We start from the raw sequence: 20,640 nt of genomic DNA, 5'->3' as shown, positions 1-20,640 counted from the left end.
GATAGCGTCTGCAAATTATCTACACTGCTAAACAGAATTAAAGGAACACTGAAAACAAATCAGATCTCAATGGGGAAAAATATCATGCTGGATATCTATACTGGTATGGACTGGGTAATGTGTAAGGATCTATACTGGTATGGACTGGATAATGTGTTAGGATCTATACTGGTATGGACTGGGTAATGTGTTACGATCTATACTGGTATGGACGGGGCAAAGTGTTAGGATCTACACTGGTATGGACTGGGTAATGTGTTAGGATCGATACTGGTATGGACTGGGTAATGTGTTAGGATCTATACTGGTATGGACTGGGTAATGTGTTAGGATCTATACTGGTATGGACTGGGTAATGTGTTAGGATCTATACTGGTATGGACTGGTTAATGTGTTAGGATATATACTGGTATGGACTGGGTAATGTGTTAGGATCTACACTGGTATGGACTGGGTAATGTGTTAGGATCTACACTGGTATGGACTGGGTAATGTGTTAGGATCTATACTGGTATGGACTGGGTAATGTGTTAGGATCTATACTGGTATGGACTGGGTAATGTGTTAGGCTCTATACTGGTATGGACTGGGTAATGTGTTAGGATCTATACTGGTATGGACTGGGTAATGTGTTAGGATCTATACTGGTATGGACTGGGTAATGTGTTAGGATCGACACTGGTATGGACTGGGTATTGTGTTAGGATCGACACTGGTATGGACTGGGTAATGTGTTAGGATCTACACTGGTATGGACTGGGTAATGTGTTAGGATCTATACTGGTATGGACTGAGTAATGTGTTAGGATCTATACTGGTATGGACTGGGAAATGTGTTAGGATCTATACTGGTATGGACTGGGTAATGTGTTAGGATCTATACTGGTATGGACTGGGAAATGTGTTAGGATCTATACTGGTATGGACTGGGTAACGTATTAGGATCTATACTGGTATAGACTGGGTAATGTGTTAGGATCTATACTGGTATGGACTGGGTAATGTGTTAGGATCTATACTGGTATGGACTGGGTAATGTGTTAGGATCTATACTGGTATGGACTGGGTAATGTGTTAGGATCTATACTGGTATGGACTGGGTAATGTGTTAGGATCTATACTGGTATGGACTGGGTAATGTGTTAGGATCTATACTGGTATGGACTGGGTAATGTGTTAGGAAGGAAAGGATGTCACATTGTTTGATGGAAATGAAATTTATCACCCTACAGAGGGCTGAATTCAAAGACACCCCGAAAATCAAAGTGAAAAAATGATGCAGCAGGTGAGTCCATTTTGCTGAAATGTCATTGCAGCAACTCAGAATGGTCCTCAGTAGTTTGTATAGCCCCCACATGCTTGTATGCATGCCTGACAACATTGGGGCATGCTCCTAATGAGATGACGGATGGTGTCCTGGGGTATTTCCTCCCAGATCTGGACCAGGGCATCACTGAGTTCCCGAACAGACTGAGGTGCAACCTGGCAGGGTCAGATGGCCCGAAACAGAATGTCCCAGAGGTTCTATTGGGTTTAGGCCAGGCGAGAGTGGGGGCCATTCAAATGGTATCAATTTCTTCATCTTCCAGGAACTGGCTGCATACTCTCCCCACATGAGGCCGGGCATGGTCGTGCCCCAGGAGGAACCCAGGACCCACTGCACCAGTGTAGAATCTGACAATGGGTCCAAGGATTTCATCCCGATACCTAATGGCAGTCAGGGTGCCATTGTGTAGCCTGTAGAGGTCTGTGTGTCCCTCCATGGATTTGCCTCCCCAGACCATCACTGACCCATCACCAAACCGGTCATGCTGAACAATGCAAACAACAGCATAAAGTTCTCCACGGCTTCTCCAGACCCTTTCATGTCTGTCACATGTGCTCAGGGTGAACTCTGCTCTCATCTGTGAAAAGCACAGGGTGCCAGTGGTGGAGCTGCCAATTCTGGTGTTCAATGGCAAATGCCAATCGAACTCCACAGTGCCGGGCAGTGAGCACAGCGCCCACTAGAGGACGTCGGGCCCTCAGGCCACCCTCATGAAGTCTGTTTCTGATTGTTGGGTCAGAGACATTCACACCAGTGTCCTGCTGGAGGTCATTTTGTAGGGCTCTGGCAGAGCTCATCCTGTTCCTCCTTGCACAAAGGAGCAGATACCGGTCCTGCTGATGGGTTAAGGACTTTCTACAGCTCCTAGAGTAACTGCCTGTCTCCTGGAATCCCCTCCATGCTCCTGAGACTGTGCTGGGAGACACAGCAAACCTCCTGGCAATGACACGTATTGATGTGCCATCCTGGAGGAGTTGGACTGCCTGTGTAACCTCTATAGGGTCCAGGTATCTCCTCATGCTTCCAGTAGTGACACTGACCCTAGCCAAATGCAAAACTAGTGAAAAATAGTCAGGAAAGATGAATAGGGAAAAAAATGTCAGTTGCCTCCACCTGTAAAACCATTCCTGTTTTGGAGGTCGTCTTATTGTTGCCTATCTAGTGCACCTGTTGGTAATTTCTTTAACACCAAAGCAGCTGAAACGGATTACCAACCCCCTCTGCTACTTAACTGACCAGATCAATATGACAAACACACACACACTCATCATAGGTTGAACTGGATGGACTGGCGTCTTTTTTCAGCCTCACCAACTATGTAAACATATCCCAGGAGTTTAAACTGACTTGATGTTGCACTCCGAATAAAAAGTGTTCCTTTAATTTTTATGAGTAGTGTATATGGTGAATTGGTAATTGTTGTAGAAATACTTCCTATGAGTCACCATTAAAGGTTTACACACATCGGAGACATTTAGAAGGTGATATAATTGGTATAAATATAGAATGAGTAAGACGGAAAATGGTGAGAGCAAGGGATTTCTTATCCCCCATCAATCTAAAAGGTAAAAACATTCTATTTAAAATCCACTAGATGGCACTGTTGAGAAGTATTTATTATTGGAAGCTGTAGAGAATCAGAGTTGCTCTTTGCCATATGGTAGTTACAGCACTTTTAATTTTGAGCACTTTTTTTTTTTTTTTTTTTTTTTTTTTTTTTTTTTTTTTTTTAATATACCCCAGGCAAAGCTCTTTTTTTAGAGTGAAAACGTATTGGGTATTTTTCTTAGTGAGTTTGGGTGCATTATCACGTTTAGATATGATATTTTGGTTGGTGGGGAGGGGTTTTATTTCCAAGTTGTTCTCATATCTCTTAGTTATCAGTGGCCAGGAGTCAATGTTTTATTGCAGTCAGAACGCGTTTTAACCACTTAAGCCCCGGAGGATTTGGCTGCTCAAAGATCAGGGCCCATTTTGCGTTTCGGCACTGCGTGACTGTTTTTTCCCCCACAAACCGAGTTTTTTGTGCGATTTTTATTTTTTGCGCTATAAACAAAAAAAGAGCGACAATTCTGAAAAAAAAAAAAAAGTAATATGTTTTACTTTCTTCTATATAACATTCCCCCAAAAAAATTTAAAAAATATAATTTTTTCATCATTTTAGGCCAATTTGTATTCTGCTACATATTTTTTGCACAAAAATTTTTGCGTCTACAAATGATGAGAAAGATCATTTTTATTTATTTATTTTTTTACTAGTAATGGCGGCGATCAGCAATTTTGTAACATTGGGGCGGACAGATCGGACCCCTAACTGACATTTTTGACACTTTTGGGGGTACCAGTGACATTACTACAGTAATCAGTGCTAAAAATATGCACTGTCACTGTACTAATGACACTGGCAGGGAGGGGGTTAACACCAGGGGAGATCAAATGGTTAAATGTGAGCCTAGGCGGTCCTCGCGAAGCAATGTACAGTTACGTAGTTTCGCGGGACAGAGCCAACCTGCCGCAGCATAAGTACTGCTGGGCAGTCGGCAAGTCCCAGGCCATTTTGGGCAATTCGGCACTGCGTTACTTTAACTGAAAATTGCGCGGTCGTGCGACGCTGTACCCAAATAACATTTATGTCTTTTTTTCCCACAAATAGAGCTTTCTTTTGGTGGTATTTGATCACATGTGCCTTTTTTTATTTTTTGCGCTATAAACAAAAAAAAGAGCGACAATTCTGAAAAAAAAACCAAAAAAATAAAAATCGAATTTTTTCATCAATTTTGGCCAATATATATTCTGCTACATATTTTTGGTAAAAAAAAAAAAAATTACAATAAATGTATATTTATTGGTTTGTGCAAAAGTTATCACAGCTAAAAACTAGGGTAAAGATTTATTTTATTTTTATTATATAGTTATATATCTATATATATATATATATATATATATATATATATATATATATATATATATATCAGGGCTCGACAATCCCCGGGCGCCAGGTCGCATTTGCGACTAGAATTAGCGACCTGGCGCCTGGGGTGCCCTGCAGAAGGTGTCCTGTCATTTTTGCACGGACTTCCGCGCACGGAGTGCACGGACTTCCGCGCCGTCCGAAAATTGAGGCCCCGGCTTTTCGGCCTACTTGAGATTAGAGAGGGTTCCAATGGGGAACTGGCGCCCTCTTGTGGTGGCCGGGAGTAATGACCGTTGTAATGACTGTTTCCACTGCCTATTTGTTCTTAATGCAATTACCATCTCCCTGTCCAGTTAGTTACCTTTGACAGGGAGTGTGGTTATTATTAATTTAATTTATTTTTTAAATGTAAAAAAAAAAAAAAATAAATAATATTTTTTTCTTTATTTTTAATTATTAAAAAAAATAAAAAAATTTTTTTTTTTCCCTATTATTAAAAAAAAAATATATATATATATATATATATATATATATATATATATATATATATATATATAAATAAAATCTTTTTTTTTTTTTTCTCATCGCCATGCCACAGCCGAAGGCCCCTTTCACACGGGCTGTCTGATCAGGTCCGCCTGTCAGTTTTCCAGGCAGACCTGATCGGACCCTTCATTCTCCTCTATTGAGCAGTAATCTACCGCCATCTGATCCTGTCCGCCAAAAGCAGACGGATGGTGGTTATATTTTCTATTCATCCCGTGGATCGGATCAGATGGCATCGGATGATAAGAGACAGACAGTCTGTTTCCATCCAATTGCGCTATAGAGGAGAGTGGGGTTCTAGTCGTATTTATGTGTAAATCTAGTATCCGTTTTATTAAATAAAGCTTGGTTGTTCGTTTAAAAAAAAAAAACAAAAAAAACTGGCTCCTAACTTTTTTAGCTGGCTCCTAGTTTTCAGGAAAATTTGTCAAGCCCTGATATATATATATATATCGTTCTTTTTTTATAGTTATTTTATTTATTTATTTAGTTATATATAGTTATTTTTATTTTTTTTACTAGTAAGGGCAGCGATTTTTAGCGGGACTGTGACATTGCGGCGGACAGATCGGACACCTGACACTTTTGAGGGGACCAGTGACACCAATATAGTAGTCAGTGCAAAAAATATGCACGGTCACTGTACTAATGACACTGGCAGGGAAGGGGTTACACCAGGGGCAATCAAAGGGTTAAGTGTGCTCCTAGGGGGTGTTTTCTAACTGTGAGGGGGATGTACTCACTGGATGAACACAGAGATCTGTATTCCTAAATAGGAGGGTCCCTGTGTTCATCTGCGACAGAACAGCAGTCTGCATAGGCAGACCGCCGTTCTGTCTCCATGGGAAGGGATCGCGGGTGGCCGGCGGACATCACGTCCGCTGGACCTGCTGATTGGCTCCCCCTCTGGCCAATCGGCGCGTGCGCGCCCCCCCCCCCCCTTTATCTACTACATGAAGTAAAGTACAGATACATAGTTTCGCATAATAGAGCCAACCTGCTGCAATAAAACTAAGGTGGCTGGTCGGCAAGTGGTTAATAAAGTCCTAAACATTCTTAGGGTCGTCCCTAGGTTTCCTGGTGCGGGGGGCGGACGCACCCTGCGAGAGTTGGAGGTCTATAAACTGGACACAAAACCAGTCAAAGAAAATGGTTTCAAATGCTGTAAAAGTGGTGCTGAAAATGTGAAATTCAGTAATTTACTGACATTTATAACTTTGTGTTCAAGTTTTTCATCTATCGCCAGCTGTTGCTTATTTTTTTTATATATATAGATGGTAATTATTTGCCATTTGATATATACAGTATGTTGCTCACAATTGATATCATTTATGTTTTTATTTGTAGCACTTCTTAATACATACTGTACTATTGAATGTTTGTATCTCCCTCACAGAGGCGCACACATCTTCACATGCATTTACTATCTACATTTCTATGTATACACTTTTCCGTTATTAGTTTTCGGTTATTTCAGTAGTGGCTTATGTGTTTGTATGCCTGGAGGGGAGGGGGAGGGTCCCGCACAGTGACTGTACCCAGTCATTGCCTGAAGAGGCGTCAATATACATACAGCATCTCACACAAGTAAGTACACCCCTCACATTTTTGTAAATATTTTATTCTATCTTTTCATGTGACAACACTGAAGAAATGACACTTTGCTACAATGTAAAGTAGTGAGTGTACAGCTTGTATAACAGTGTAAATTTGCTGTCCCCTCAAAATATCTCAACACACAGCCATTAATGTCTAAACCGCTGGCAACAAAAGTGAGTACACCCCTAAGTGACAATGTCCAAATTGGGCCCAATTAGCCATTTTCCCTCACCGGTGTCATGTGACTCGTTAGTGTTACAAGGTCTCAGGTATGAATGGGGGGCAGGTGTGTTAAATTTGGTGTTATCACTCTCACTCTCTCATACTGGTCACTGGAAGTTCAACATGGCACCTCATGGCAAAGAATTCTCTGAGGATCTGAAAAAAAGAATTGTTGCTCTACATAAAGATGGCCTAGGCTATAAGAAGATTGCCAAGACCCTGAAACTGAGCTGCAGCACGGTGGCCAAGAACATACAGCGGTTTAACAGGACAGGTTCCACTCAGAACAGGCCTCACCATGGTCAACCAAAGACATTGAGTGCACGTGCTCAGCGTCATATCCAGAGGTTGTCTTTGGGAAATAGACGTATGAGTGCTGCCAGCATTGCTGCAGAGGTTGAAGGGGTGGGGTCAGCCTGTCAGTGCTCAGACCATACGCCGCACACTGCATCAAATTGGTCTGCATGGCTGTCATCCCAGAAGGAAGCCTCTTCTAAAGATGATGAACAAGAAAGCCCGCAAATAGTTTGCTGAAGACAAGCAGACTAAGGACATGGATTACTGGAACCATCTCCTGTGGTCTAATGTGACCAAGATAAACTTATTTGGTTCAGATGGAGTCAAGCGTGTGTGGAGGCAACCAGGTGAGGAGTACAAAGACAAGCGTGTCTTCCCTACATTCAAGCATGGTGGTGGGAGTGTCATGGTCTGGGGCTGCATGAGTGCTGCCGGCACTGGGGAGCTACAGATCATTGAGGGAACCATGAATGCCAACATGTACTGTGACATACTGAAGCAGAGCATGATCCCCTCCCTTCAGAGACTGGGCCGCAGGGCAGTATTCCAACATGATAACGACCCCAAACACACCTCCAAGACGACCACTGCCTTGCTAAAGAAGCTGAGGGTAAAGGTGATGGACTGGCCAAGCATGTCTCCAGACCTAAACCCTATTGAGCATCTGTGGGACATCCTCAAACAGAAGGTGGAGGAGCGCAAGGTCTCCAACATCCACCAGCTCTGTGATGTCATCATGGAGGAGGGGAAGAGGACTCCAGTGGTCACCTGTGAAGCTCTGGTGAACTCCATGCCCAAGAGGGTTAAGGCAGTGCTGGAAAATAATTGTGGGCACACAAAATATTGACACTTTGGGCCCAATTTGGACATTTTCACTTACATAGATACATATAGTTACATAGTAGTTGAGGTTGAATAAAGGCAATAGTCCATCCAGTTCAACCTGTGTAGGTGCGTATGGGCGCAATCATTTCACATACCCCTGAATGTTTTACTCCTTGGGATGTACGTCCAAGAGTCTTATAAGAGTAGCCATACTCCCTGCAGTTACTACCATTTGTGGTAGAGAATTCCACAACCTTGTAGCCCTTACTGTAAAAAACCCCCTGCGTAGCCTCAGGTTAAATCTCTTCTCCTCTAATCGCATTGTATGGCCTCGTGTCCTCATGAATTAGTTGCGACTGAACAGTTTTTTTTTCTATGTTGAGATCATCGTTGAGGTATTTGTAAATCGCTATCATGTCCCCTCTCAGGCGTCTCCTTTCCAGGGAGAATAAATCAAGTGTTTGTAAGCGCTCTTCATAATTAAGGTCCTCCAATCCCCTAATCAGTTTTAGTTGCTCTCCTCTGGATTCTCTCCAGCTCCAACACATCCCTCCTGAAGACTGGCGACCAGAACTGGACAGAACACTCCAGATGCGGTTGGACCAGAGTTTTATAAAGTGGAAGGATTATAGTCTTATCTCTGGAATACATCCCTTTCTTTATGCATGCTAATATTCTGCCGGCTTTGGCAGCTGCAGCTTGACATTGCATGCTATTGTGAAGTCTATCATCTAACAAGACTCCCAGATCTTTCTCCATTTTTGATTCCCCCAGAGATTCCCCCCCCCCCCCCCCAAAGCGTAATGGGCGTTTATGTTTTTAGTTCCCAAGTGCAAAACCTTACACTTCTCCACATTAAACCTCATTTGCCATGTAGTTGCCCACTCCGTTATTTTGTTAAGGTCATTCTGTAAGATTTCTGCCTCACGATGTGAAGTTGTTGCCCTGCTTAATTTTGTGTCATCTGCAAAAACTGAGATCGAGCTACTGATCCCATCCTCAATGCTGTTTATGAATAAATTGAACAAGGTTGGTACCAGGACTGAGCCTTGGGGGACCCCGCTTACTACCTCAGACCAGTCTGAGTATGCATTATTTATTACCACCCTTTGGACACGCCCCTTTAACCAGTTTTGTGTCCAGGAGCAAACCTTGTGGTCGATACCTGCAGACCTTATTTTATAAATTAAGCGCTTGTGGGGAACTGTATCAAACGCCTTAGTGAAATCTAAGTACACCACATCTACTGGTCTCCCCCTATCTAGCTCACAGCTCACCTCCTCGTAGAATGTTAAGAGATTGCTTTGACAAGAACGCCCATTTGTAAACCCGTGCTGATTTCTGCTAATGATGTTGTTGTCTTTAGCAAACTCTACGATATACTCCCTTATCATCCCCTCCAGAAGTTTACATACTATCGATGTCAGGCTGACAGGCCTATAACTTCCCGGGACATGCCTTTTTTTGAATATCGGAATCCCGTTCGCTTTCCTCCAATCCCCTGGTACATTTCCTGTCATAATACTGTCAGCAAAGATCTTTGAGTACTCTCGGATGTACGCTATCCAGTCCTGGTGATTTATTTGTGTTAATTTTATCCAGCCTTTCCCTGATTTCACCCTCTGTTAGCCATAGCGGCAAGTCCTGTGTATTACTACTAACCATACAGTCATGGTCAGTGTACCCCTCGGTTTCCTGTGTAAAGACTGATGAGAAAAAAGCATTCAGCACGGTTGCCTTTTCAGAGTCCTTTGTAACCATCCTCCTATCATTGGTAATTATGTGTGCAACATGCTCTGAACTAGTTTTTTTTTTGCTGTTGATAAATTGAAAAGAATTTCTTTGGGTTCTTTTTACTATCCTCCGCTATTTGTCTCTCTGAGTTGATTTTAGCCATTTTGATTTCATATTTACTTTTCTTATTAGATTCCTTGTATTGCTGGAAAGCCGATAATGTGCCCTCCGATTTATATTTCTTAGGGGTGTACTCACTTTTGTTGCCAGCGGTTTAGACATTAATGGCTGTGTGTTGAGTTATTTTGAGGGGACAGCAAATTTACACTGTTATACAAGCTGTACACTCACTACTTTACATTGTAGCAAAGTGTCATTTCTTCAGTGTTGTCACATGAAAAGATAGAATAAAATATTTACAAAAATGGGAGGGGTGTACTCACTTTTGTGAGATACTGTACATACAAATTTGCCTTCCATGTCCCAGAATAGAGGAATGTCACTTACTGCAGCTTCAGCAGAGGGTCCGCTCTGAGGATTCGCTGCATGATCAGGTTAAGGAACTCCTCCGGGTCTGAGAGCAAAAAGTAAAAAAAATATTAATTTCAGAATTTCTATAGCTATGATAACAGTCTTGTAACAGAAGCAACTGGCACAGGGCGCCCCCCATCTCTGCAATAAATCATTGCACCCAGGGCAGCCAACCCACCTGCCCACCCCTTGTCCCAGCCCTGCATGAGAATACAAACTGCACAGTACTGCTGAGGAATAAATATGGGGACATCCAAGTGATAACTAGCCAAGTATAGCAAAGTTTTCTCAGAATAGAGGGTCGCATGTCTCATCAAGTCTCCAAAATATGGAGATTATGCGATAATGGAGTGGAAAGAAAAGATTTGCAGTGCTCCGCCCTCTGTCCACTGAAACCAGGCATAATCCTCTTATTTTTGGGGATGTGTGATGGAAAAAGGCGTGTGACCTTCTGTTCTAAGAAGTCTTTACTGTGCTATGCCTGGATCCGGTTGGAGGTCTTCTTGATTCCGATAGCCTCCTCTCACTATATCCTATCTGATTATATTGTCTCAGTAGCAAACTATAAAATCAGAACATTTTAGAAATGATTCTTTGCAAAGTTTGCAATTATAGATGTAGATGAGGGCAGTTTTCTGTGCAGATTATATATGAAGGCTCTTCTTCCTTCTTATTACTGCCACACTGTGACTGCACTTCACTGTTTCTAAGCAGTGCACTCTCAATGGGGCTGAGATCTCAGAGATATCTTCAAATCTGAATAATAATAATGGGCATACAGTACAAAGTTACATGGAAGACAAAGGGTCAGCCCATCCAAAACTGATACTTTAGTGTCTGGTAATGGGTTCCTGGGTCTGTACACCTGCTGTGCCCATTATGAGGGGCTCCCACCATCCCTGTGCTGAGTTCCCAGGTCTGTACACCTGTTGTGCCCATTATGAGGGGTTCCACCATCCCTGTGCTGAGTTCCAGGGTCTATACACCCGCTGTGCCCATTATGAGAGGTCCCTCCCATCCCTGTGCTGATTTTTAAGGTCTGTACACCTGCTGTGTCCATTATGAGGGGTTCCCACCATCTCTATTCTGAGTTCCCGGGTCTGTACACCTGCTGTGCCCATTATGAGGGGTTCCCACCATCCCTGGACTGAGTTTCAAGGTCTGTACACCCGCTGTGTCCATTATGAGGGGTTCCCACCACCCCTGTGCGGAGTTTCCAGGTCTGTACACCCGCTGTGCCCATTATGAGAGGTCCCTCCCATCCCTGTGCTGATTTTTAAGGTCTGTACACGTGCTGTGTCCATTATGAGGGGTTCCCACCATCTCTACTCTGAGTTCCCAGGCCTGTACACTTGCTGTGCCCATTATGAGGGGTTCCCACCATCCCTGTGCTGAGTTCCTGGGTCTGTACACCTGCTGTGCCCATTATGAGGGGTTCCCACCACCCCTGTGCTGAGTTCCTCGGTCTGTACACCTGCTGTACCCATTATGAGGGGTTCCCACCATCCCTGTGCTGAGTTCCCGGGTCTGCACACCTGCTGTGCCCATTATGATGGGTTCCACCATCCCTGTGCTGAGTTCCTGGGTCTGTACACCTGCTGTGCCCATTATGAGGGGTTCCACCATACCTGTGCTGAGTTCCCGGGTCTGTACACCTGCTGTGCCCATTATGAGGGGTTCCACCATACCTGTGCTGAGTTCCCGGGTCTGTACACCTGCTGTGCCCATTATGCGGGGTCCCACCATCCCTTTGCTGAGTTCCCGGGTCTTTACACCTGCTGTGCCCAATATGAGGGGTTCCCACCATCCATGTGCTGAGTTCCCGGGTCTGTACACCTGCTGTGGCCATTATGAGGGGTTCCACAATCCCTGTATTGAGTTCCCGGGTCTGTACACCTGCTGTGTCCATTATGAGGAGTTCCACCATACCTGTGCTGAGTTCCCGGGTCTGTACACCTGCTGTGCCCATTATGAGGGGTTCCCACCATCCCTGTGCTGAGTTCCCGGGTCTGTACACCTGCTGTGGCCATTATGAGGGGTTCCCACCATCCCTGTGCTGAGTTCCTAGGTCTGTACGCCTGCTGTGCCCATTACAAGGGGTTCCCACCATCTCAGCAGTAAAGTAATAGCAGTACCTTTCTCTGAGGTGGTGAAGCTGGGACATTGGCTCTCCTGCATCAATTGATGTCGCAGCATCATCACACTGTCTGCAGAGACATATCCGATCCTGCCGAGAACACCAGTTTGTTAGTAGCAATCATCGTCGTTCATTTCATTATATAAATCTTTTCTTTTTTGCATTTCTAACATTAAAGCACGTCAATCAGATGTAAAACAGCATCAAGTCCAGTCATGAATTCCATACAAAAAGAAAACTGCAGCTAGTATAAAATTGTCTTCATATTAGCTTTCTATCATGTGTGTGACAGTCCCAACAGGGACAGGGGCTTTTGGAGAGGACAAGGAGCAAGCCTCCTACCTACTGAATATGGCCAATAGAGCAGAATCCTCTAATGCAGCCTTTATCAACCTTTTTAACACAAAGGAACCCTTGAAATAATTTTCAGGTCTCAGGGATCTCCTGCTAAAAAAGGACTATATTTACAACTCATGATACATTAGTGTGATGGTCCGTGGGGTGAATGCTCCTTACACTTGTGGACATTGGGAAGAATTACCTTCTTACAGATAGCTAAAAAGATCAATGGTGTCAGGGGAAACTTATCTGAGAGGAACCCAAACTGTTGTAGGCTGTTGTTGGCCAATCTGAGGTGGGGTGGGACTACTGTTTGTGTTATTTGTGTCTTTCCCATTGTGTGCCTCCTACGTGTGCATTCCCATTGTTAATTGAGTCACCTATTGTTTCTGTCTGTTGGCTAATTTGGATAACTTTTGGAGGTTCTTATGATGGGATTTTTCTTGTGTCAACTTTAGCTCGCTATCTAACCATTGTGTGATGTTTTGGGTAACTATTTGGTTTTATTGTTCATGTGGTGACTGACCTGCTTTTGAAGTGTAAAAACATGTATTTCTGTTCAATAAACAGTCCTTCCTTTGGATTTTTTTCTCTACTCATCTTTTCTGACTGTTTTGCACTAGTTTTGCATTTGGCTAGGGTCAGTGTCACTACTGGTAGCATGAGGTGATACCTGGACCCTATAGAGGTTGCACAGGCAGTCCAACTTCTCCAGGATTCCACATCAATATGTGCCATTGCCAGAAGGTTTGCTCAAGAGCATGGAGGAGATTCTAGGAGACAGGCAGTTACTCTAGGAGAGCTGGACAGGGCTGTAGAAGGTCCTTAACCCATCAGCAGGACCGGTTTCTCCTCCTTTTGTGCAAGGAGGAACAGGATGAACACTGCCAGAGCCCTACAAAATGACCTCCAGCAGGCCACTGGTGTGAATGTCTCTGACCAAACAATCAGAAACAGACTTCATGAGGGTGGCCTGATGTCTTCCCCATTTCTTGGTCTTAGATGTTGCTGTTAGGGGGCAGAACCTGCGCCTGAGCAATATCTATGGACCGCAGTCAAAATGGGACAGGAAGTGCCTCCTCACAAAGATCAAGCCCTTCCTTTTTACATCCCATTATGTTGTCTTTGGAGGGGACTTCAACACCATAATTAGGAAGGACAGGAAGAAGACAGGAGGGTCTCCATAGACAGGCTAAGTTATAATAACGTTTTTCTTAAAGATATGGTTAGACAAGCAGGCCTCGTAGATGTGCAAATTAAGCACTGCCCTGGCAGCACGGGATTCACATTTCAGAGAGGGAATAGTCAGAGTAGGATAGACAGGTTTTTTTTAAAGGAGAACTCTGCTTTCTCGGCTCCTGAGTTGAGGGCGGTGGAGTTCTCTGACCACTGTATGCTGTCTGTGACTCTGAATGCCTCGGACACTCCACCCAGGGGAAGGGGTACCTGGAAACTGAATTCGGCTCTCCTGGAAGATGTAGAGGTAAGACAATCCTTTGAGGATTTTTTTCAGGCACAGGTTTCTATTCTGGACTTTTGCAGCAGTAAGTCAGAGTGGTGGGAGCTTGTGAAACAAAGGGCGATTGGACTTTTCAAGGCCATAAGTAAGAAGAAGCAGCTTGGTATGTATATTGCCTACCAGCATTTGCGGAGGAAGCTTGATCGTCTTGTCTCGTATGGAGGAGATCCAGGGGAGATCTCGGAGGTAAAGCTTCTTCTTAGGAAGTGTCAATACGACCGGCATGCCTCCTTGGTTCTGGAGAGATTATGGGAAATATCACTTGCCTGATCCTTACCAGAACAAGGCATAGCAGTTAAGACGGTCATAGGTCTGAGGGATAGCATGGGTTCCCTGGTGAAGTCCAGGTAAGGGGTCCTGGAGATCTTCAGGTCATATTACGCAGACCTTCTGGGAAGAAAGGACCTTAGTCGGGACAGGATGGAAAGCTTTCTGGATTCTACTCCAGGATTGGGAAATGATACATTGCCTTTGATGGATTTGACAGAACCAATTTCAGCGGATGAGGTAGTTTGTGCTATAGAGAAGCTGGCTACCAAAAAAATCGCCTGAGCCAGATGGGTTGACAGCTGAATTCTATAAGTGTTTTAAGTCCATTCTGGCTCCCTTTATAGCGGAGGTTTATAACAGCTGTTTAGAAGAGGGTTCTCTCCCTCCCTCCATGAGGCAATCCGCTGTGATTCTTCTGTCAAAAGGTAAAGACCCCTCAATAATTGAGAACTGGCGCCCCATCAGTCTTCTCAATGTTCACAGAAAGATCTTGGCGAAGATTCTTTTTTGGCGCTTGTCGTCAGTAGCAGGTGATTTTTTGTCCAATCATCAGCACTGCTCGGTCCAAGTTAGAAGTACCTTTTCAGCAATTTTAGCTGTCCGGGAGGCTTTGGAGCGATGGAGCGCTGCTGGATGGAGAAAGTACTTGCTAGCATTGGATCAGGCAAAGGCTTTTTGATAGATTCAACCATGAGTACCTGTATTTGCTACTTGGTAGATACGGCCTGCAGAGGAGGTTTATAGATTGGCTAAAAACATTATATAAACGGGCTGAGAGCTTCCCAATTGTTAATGGTTGGGTTGGATGGCCTTTTGAGGTTGGCTCTGGTGTGCACCAGGGGTATTCTTTGAGCCCCCTGCTATATGCATTCACAATTGACCCCTTCATAAGGAGGGTAAAGAGTGGATCATTGTGCGGGGTTGCCTTTGGGCATTGCTGGTGTGCCACCTTTTAAGGTTGTGGCCTATGTCGATGATGTGTCTGTTATTATCTCTGGGATGGAGGAGGTGCAGGAGGTGGTCTCTGTGACAGAGCAGTACACTGAGGCTTCTGGCTTCAAAGTCAACCATGAAGAGAGTAAAGTTTTCTGTATGGGCGAGGAGGGTGAAAGCTTTGAACTGCTGGATGCCTTCCCAGAACCCCAGCAGTAAATTAAAGTGTTGGGCATCAAATTTGGTCATGGTGACTATGGTAATTTGGGAAAGTAGGTTGGTGGATGCCAATGCCAAAGTAGCAAGCTGGAAGAAATGGAAACTTTCCTTGAGGGAGAGGGTTGACTTGATCAATACTTACCTGATCCCGATCTTTTTATATGTCAGCTTTGTCTGTATCTTGCCGGAATCTCTCTATGCAAGAGTGTACAGCTGCCTTTTCCAACTGTTATGGGGAAATAGGCTGAACCTGATCAAACCCAATGAAGCTTACCTGTCCAGGAGGGAGGGTGGTCTAGGAATGGTCAACCCTATAGTTTTCTTTTCTCTGCTATTTTTAAAGTACAATCTTGGTAATACGTTAGCAGTGACCACACCGGGATGGGTGGGTATTTTCAATCTTGATTTAGGCCTTTTCTACGATGTTGGGAAGATGGCGGGCCAGTGAAAAGTCTGAGAGTCCTACATGGCAAGCTTCTGGCTTATGTTGCCCCGTGTTTAAAAATAGTTTGGCAGTGGCAGGTGACAGTGGAGGACATCAAATCCCTACCCATGAAGCTTCTGGAGAAGAGGATTTTGGGCTCTACTTTCAGTGTGTCACTGGCCCCAAGGGATTGCCCAGGCTCCGTAATGAGGGAGGGGTTGCGTTTAATCAATTTGGGAAGAATCCCTTTGAAGTTTAGGGATCAAGGCTGGCTCGCTTTTCATGTAAGGCTCTATGTGCGGGGGAACCTGAAGCAACGCCTTGTGGATTATCGGGATTGTCCTAGAGCAGTGTGTGTTGGTAAAGTGGAGTGTATTGACCACTTTTTGCTCCAGTGTCCCTTTAACATAGAGGTGTATAAAAGGGTGGGGAGGACTCTTGGCATCCCCTTTCTCCATCGCATGAGTTATGCGGAGTGGGTGTACGGGGCATTCCCGACTCGCTGGGATTTTGATTTGGATACACTTTTTCTAGTTAGTATAGTCGTCCGTTACCTCACGTGGAATGCACGGTGCCAGATTACCCTGCGGAAGAAAGTTCTCCACGTCGAGGCGGTGGTGCACAATATTCTGGGTGAGTTTGGGAAGATTAAGGGTCTTGAGAAGGGCAGGGAGCCTCAAGCGGCTTTGGAGGAATAACATACCTGCCTTTGGTGAACTGTCCATATCTCTGGGTGAGGAGCCATTTTCCTATACTATTTCTTTTACTCCCTTAACTTTTGTTGGGTAATATCTTCTTTTTGAAGAAGGGCTGCATGCATAATGTGGGTGGTGTTGTTTTTTGACCTCGCAGGTTGGATGTCTGGTGTGGTGGTGTGAGTCCTACTAAGATTATTTTCCCTGGTAATGAAATGTTCATGATGTGAGTTTTGCTTTTGCTGTAAAGCCATTCTTTGTTTGGGGGTAGAATTTGCTATATATTTTTTTCCCTTTTCATGAAAATATGTATAGATTTATTTATGTATATTGATTTTATGCTTATTGATTGAAAGACTTAATACAGAAAAATTGGGAAGAATGCTCCTTACATTGGTGATCAATGGGAAGAATGCTCCTTACATTGGTGGTCAATGGGAAGAATGCTCCTTACATTGGTGGTCAATGGGAAGAATGCTCCTTACATTGGTGGTCAATGGGAAGAATGCTCCCTACATTGGTTGCCGATAGGAAGAATGCTCCCTACATTGGTGGTCAATGGGAAGAATGCTCCCTACATTGGTGGTCAGAGGGAAGAATGCCCCTTACATTGGTGGTCAGTGAGAAGAATGCCCCTTACATTGGTGATCAGTGAGAAGAATGCCCCTTACATTGGTGGTCAGTAGGAAGAATGTTCCTTACATTGGTGGTCAGTGAGAAGAATGCCCCTTACATTGGTGGTCAGTGGGAAGAATGTTCCTTACATTGGTGGTCAATGGGAAGAATGCTCCTTACATTGGTGGTCAATGGGAAGAATGCTCCCTACATTGGTTGCCGATAGGAAGAATGCTCCCTACATTGGTGGTCAATGGGAAGAATGCTCCCTACATTGGTGGTCAGAGGGAAGAATGCCCCTTACATTGGTGGTCAGTGAGAAGAATGCCCCTTACATTGGTGATCAGTGAGAAGAATGCCCCTTACATTGGTGGTCAGTAGGAAGAATGTTCCTTACATTGGTGGTCAGAGGGAAGAATGCCCCTTACATTGGTGGTCAGAGGGAAGAATGCCCCTTACATTGGTGATCAGTGAGAAGAATGCCCCTTACATTGGTGGTCAGTGGGAAGAATGTTCCTTACATTGGTGGTCAGTGGGAAGAATGCCCCTTACATTGGTGGTCAGTGGGAAGAATGATTCTCACATTGGTGGTCAGTGAGAAGAATGCCCCTTACATTGGTGGTCAGTGGGAAGAATGATTCTCACATTGGAGGTCAGTGGGAAGAATGCCCCTTACATTGGTGGTCAGTGGGAAGAATGCTCCTTACATTGATTGGCAGTGGGAAGAATGTCCGTAGCTACTTTTCTGAGATTCAGAAGGTTCTCTTTGCTCTAGAAACCTCTGATAGAACCCTAGGATTGCACAGAACCCTGGGTGAGAAAGGGCTGCTTTAAAGTATTATCAGATTTGCTTTTAAAGGAAGACCCAATGAAGAAATGATCTCTGTACTGGATGGAGGTCAGTAGATCTATAAACCGCATTTACCTCCTGTGGCTGGAGATCTTCTGTAAAATTAGATCCCCCCCCCCCCCCCCCCCCCAGCTTCCTCCTGCCACTAGCATCCTCCTAAAGGAACGGTCTGAAGCATTTTGGAGTCAAGTGGTCATCTCAGACCTCTAACTCCTTCAAATACATTCTGCAGCATTCCGGAAATAAAAAATATTCTGGGATAGAGATGAATCAGAGATCGAATTTTACAGCAGAAGATCTCCGAATAGCTGCCATAGAGGTAAAGGTAATTTAGAGCTTTACACTGAACTCCCCCGGGGCCAGAGGATGGATCTTCATGAGGTCCTTCTTCTAATTCTCCCATCGGGACATAACTGTGGGTGGTCTCACTTGCGCAGAGGGTTGACAATCTCCTCTCTCAGGGTCCTCTGGATTTCTCTGTCTGGGTGGGAAGCCGGCTTGAAGAGTAGAGAGTCCAACGCTGAGCTACAGGAGAAGAGGCTGCAGGGAGAAGGCAGAGGAGGAAAAACATTAAAAGTGGAAATGCAAACCAATTTATTGTGAAATTTGGATAGAGAAAGTAGAAAGAAGAGGGTTATGTCATGTTTTACTGTTGTCTCTGAGCCTCAATCTGACCTCCCGCCTCCCCTTCAGTTTTGCACATTTGTACAAGCTTTTCTTCTGGACTGAAACGGCTTCCTCTGATGTCACTGCACACTGTGAGATTCTTACAATGTGCATTAGAAGCTGCAGTAAATCAGATACAGCCCTGCCTCATTTTTTGGAGGACATCCAGCATTACCTAGTCCAGTGGTCTCCAAACTGCAGCCTGGGGGCCAGAAGTAGCCATTTCCTTGCTTATATCTGGCACTTGGGGGTGCTATTTTATTCACTTACACCAATAAAGGGCGCAATTCCTCCCAATGTCACCAACATTGGGGCACAGTCCAACGAGGCTCAAGGACTCCAATGATGGGGCACAATTTCTCCCAATAACACCAACAATGGGGCCCAAGGACACCAATGATGGGGCACAATTTCTCCCAATGACACCAACAATGGAGCCCAATGACACCAATGGTGGGGCACAACTCCCCCCAATAACACCAACACTGGGGCCCATGACACCAATGATGGGGCACAGTTACTTCCAATGACACCAAAAATGGTGCCCAATGACACCCACCAATGATGGGGCACAATTCCTCCCACTGACAACCAACAATGGGGTCTGATGACACAAATGATGGGGCACAATTCCTACTAATGACACCAACAATGGGGTCTGATGACACCAATGATGGGGCACAACTCCCACCAATAACACCAACAATGGGGCAAAATGACAGTAGTGATGGGGCACAGTCCCATCCAATGACACCAAAAATGGGGCCCAATGACACCAACCAATTATGGGGCACAATTCATCCCAATGACACCAACAACAACGGGGCCGGATGACACCAATGATGGGGCACAATTCCTCCCAGTGACACCAACAATGGGGTCTGATGACACCAATGATGGGGCACAATTCCTACTAATGACACCAACGATGGGGCACAACTCCCACCAATAACACCAACAATGGGGCCCAATCACAGCAGTGATGGAACACAGTCCCTTCCAATGAACCCACAAATGGGGTCCAATGACACCCACCAATTATGGGGCACAATTCATCACAATGACACCTAACAACGGGGCCGGATGACACCAATGATGGGGCACAATTCCTCCCAATGATCCTAAAAATTGGGTCAAATGCCACCAATGATGAGGCACAATTCCTCCCAATGACACCAACAATGGGGCCCAATGACACCCACCAATGATGGGGCACAATTCCTCCCAATGACACCAACAATGGAGCACAATTCCTCCCAATGGCAACAACAATGGGGCCCAATGACACCAATGACGGGGCACAACTCCTCATACTGACATCAAAGATGGGGGATGGTTTACTCCCACTGATGCGGAGACATATTGTACTCCTAATGGCCTTAGTCCGGCCCCCCTAAAGTCGGAAGGACAGTAAACTGGCCCTTTGTTTAGAAAGTTTGGAGACCCCTGATCTAGTTCTTTCCTCCCCAGCCTGGCTTCCCCGATCCCGCCCCTTTCCATTCATTGGATTTCAGTTCTTTCAATCATGGAGGCTCAATAAGAAAAGCATGTTACCCAGGGCGGTGTACATGCAAACTAAACCTGCCTAGGAACGCCCACTCCTCCAGACTGCTATCTATCCATCAAGGCATTGTGATATTTCCACAACTCCTCTCAAAAGCCAGTTCACCGCTTGCATCAGGACTGAAGACCCTTGAGAGGAGTACTAAGGCAGGGCATGTTTTCAGGAAGCAATGTTCAGCACCCTGCCTGCCCCTCCCCCAGCCGTTATCCCAGTGAGCGGGAGGGGGCGCCCCCCCCCCCTTCCTACCACCTTCCGCGGCTCTGCCCGGGTCTTCTGTCCCACCGGGAGACCCGAGCAACCAGCCGGCATGTCCACCAGCTGGTTGGAGTCCCAAACAAAGCTGTATTCAGCATTGATCGGGTCTCCGATGTAGTAACCCAGGAAGGGATGTCATTTCTGGTTTACTCGGCTGCT

At 44.9% G+C, this 20,640-nt stretch overlaps 1 protein-coding gene across 1 annotated transcript in view; it reads right to left on the bottom strand.

Moving 5' to 3' along the window:
* The window catches only part of LOC309557078 (ubiquitin carboxyl-terminal hydrolase CYLD-like), an 89,811-nt gene that overhangs the window by 24,008 nt on the left and 45,163 nt on the right, over nucleotides 1-20,640 (bottom strand). Inside the window, exons 9-11 of the mRNA XM_082259684.1 lie at nucleotides 18,426-18,536; nucleotides 12,131-12,222; nucleotides 9,972-10,038 (exon numbers count right to left, since the gene is read on the bottom strand). Of these exons, the coding sequence (XP_082115810.1) occupies nucleotides 9,972-10,038; nucleotides 12,131-12,222; nucleotides 18,426-18,536 (270 nt within the window). The remainder of the gene's footprint in view (nucleotides 1-9,971; nucleotides 10,039-12,130; nucleotides 12,223-18,425; nucleotides 18,537-20,640) is intronic.

The sequence above is a fragment of the Pelophylax lessonae genome (assembly GCF_965119305.1).
Source record: "Pelophylax lessonae genome assembly, chromosome: 5".
Classification (NCBI taxonomy): domain Eukaryota; kingdom Metazoa; phylum Chordata; class Amphibia; order Anura; family Ranidae; genus Pelophylax; species Pelophylax lessonae.
Note: the sequence above shows the minus strand (reverse complement) of the source record. Positions and strands in the feature narration are given on the sequence as shown.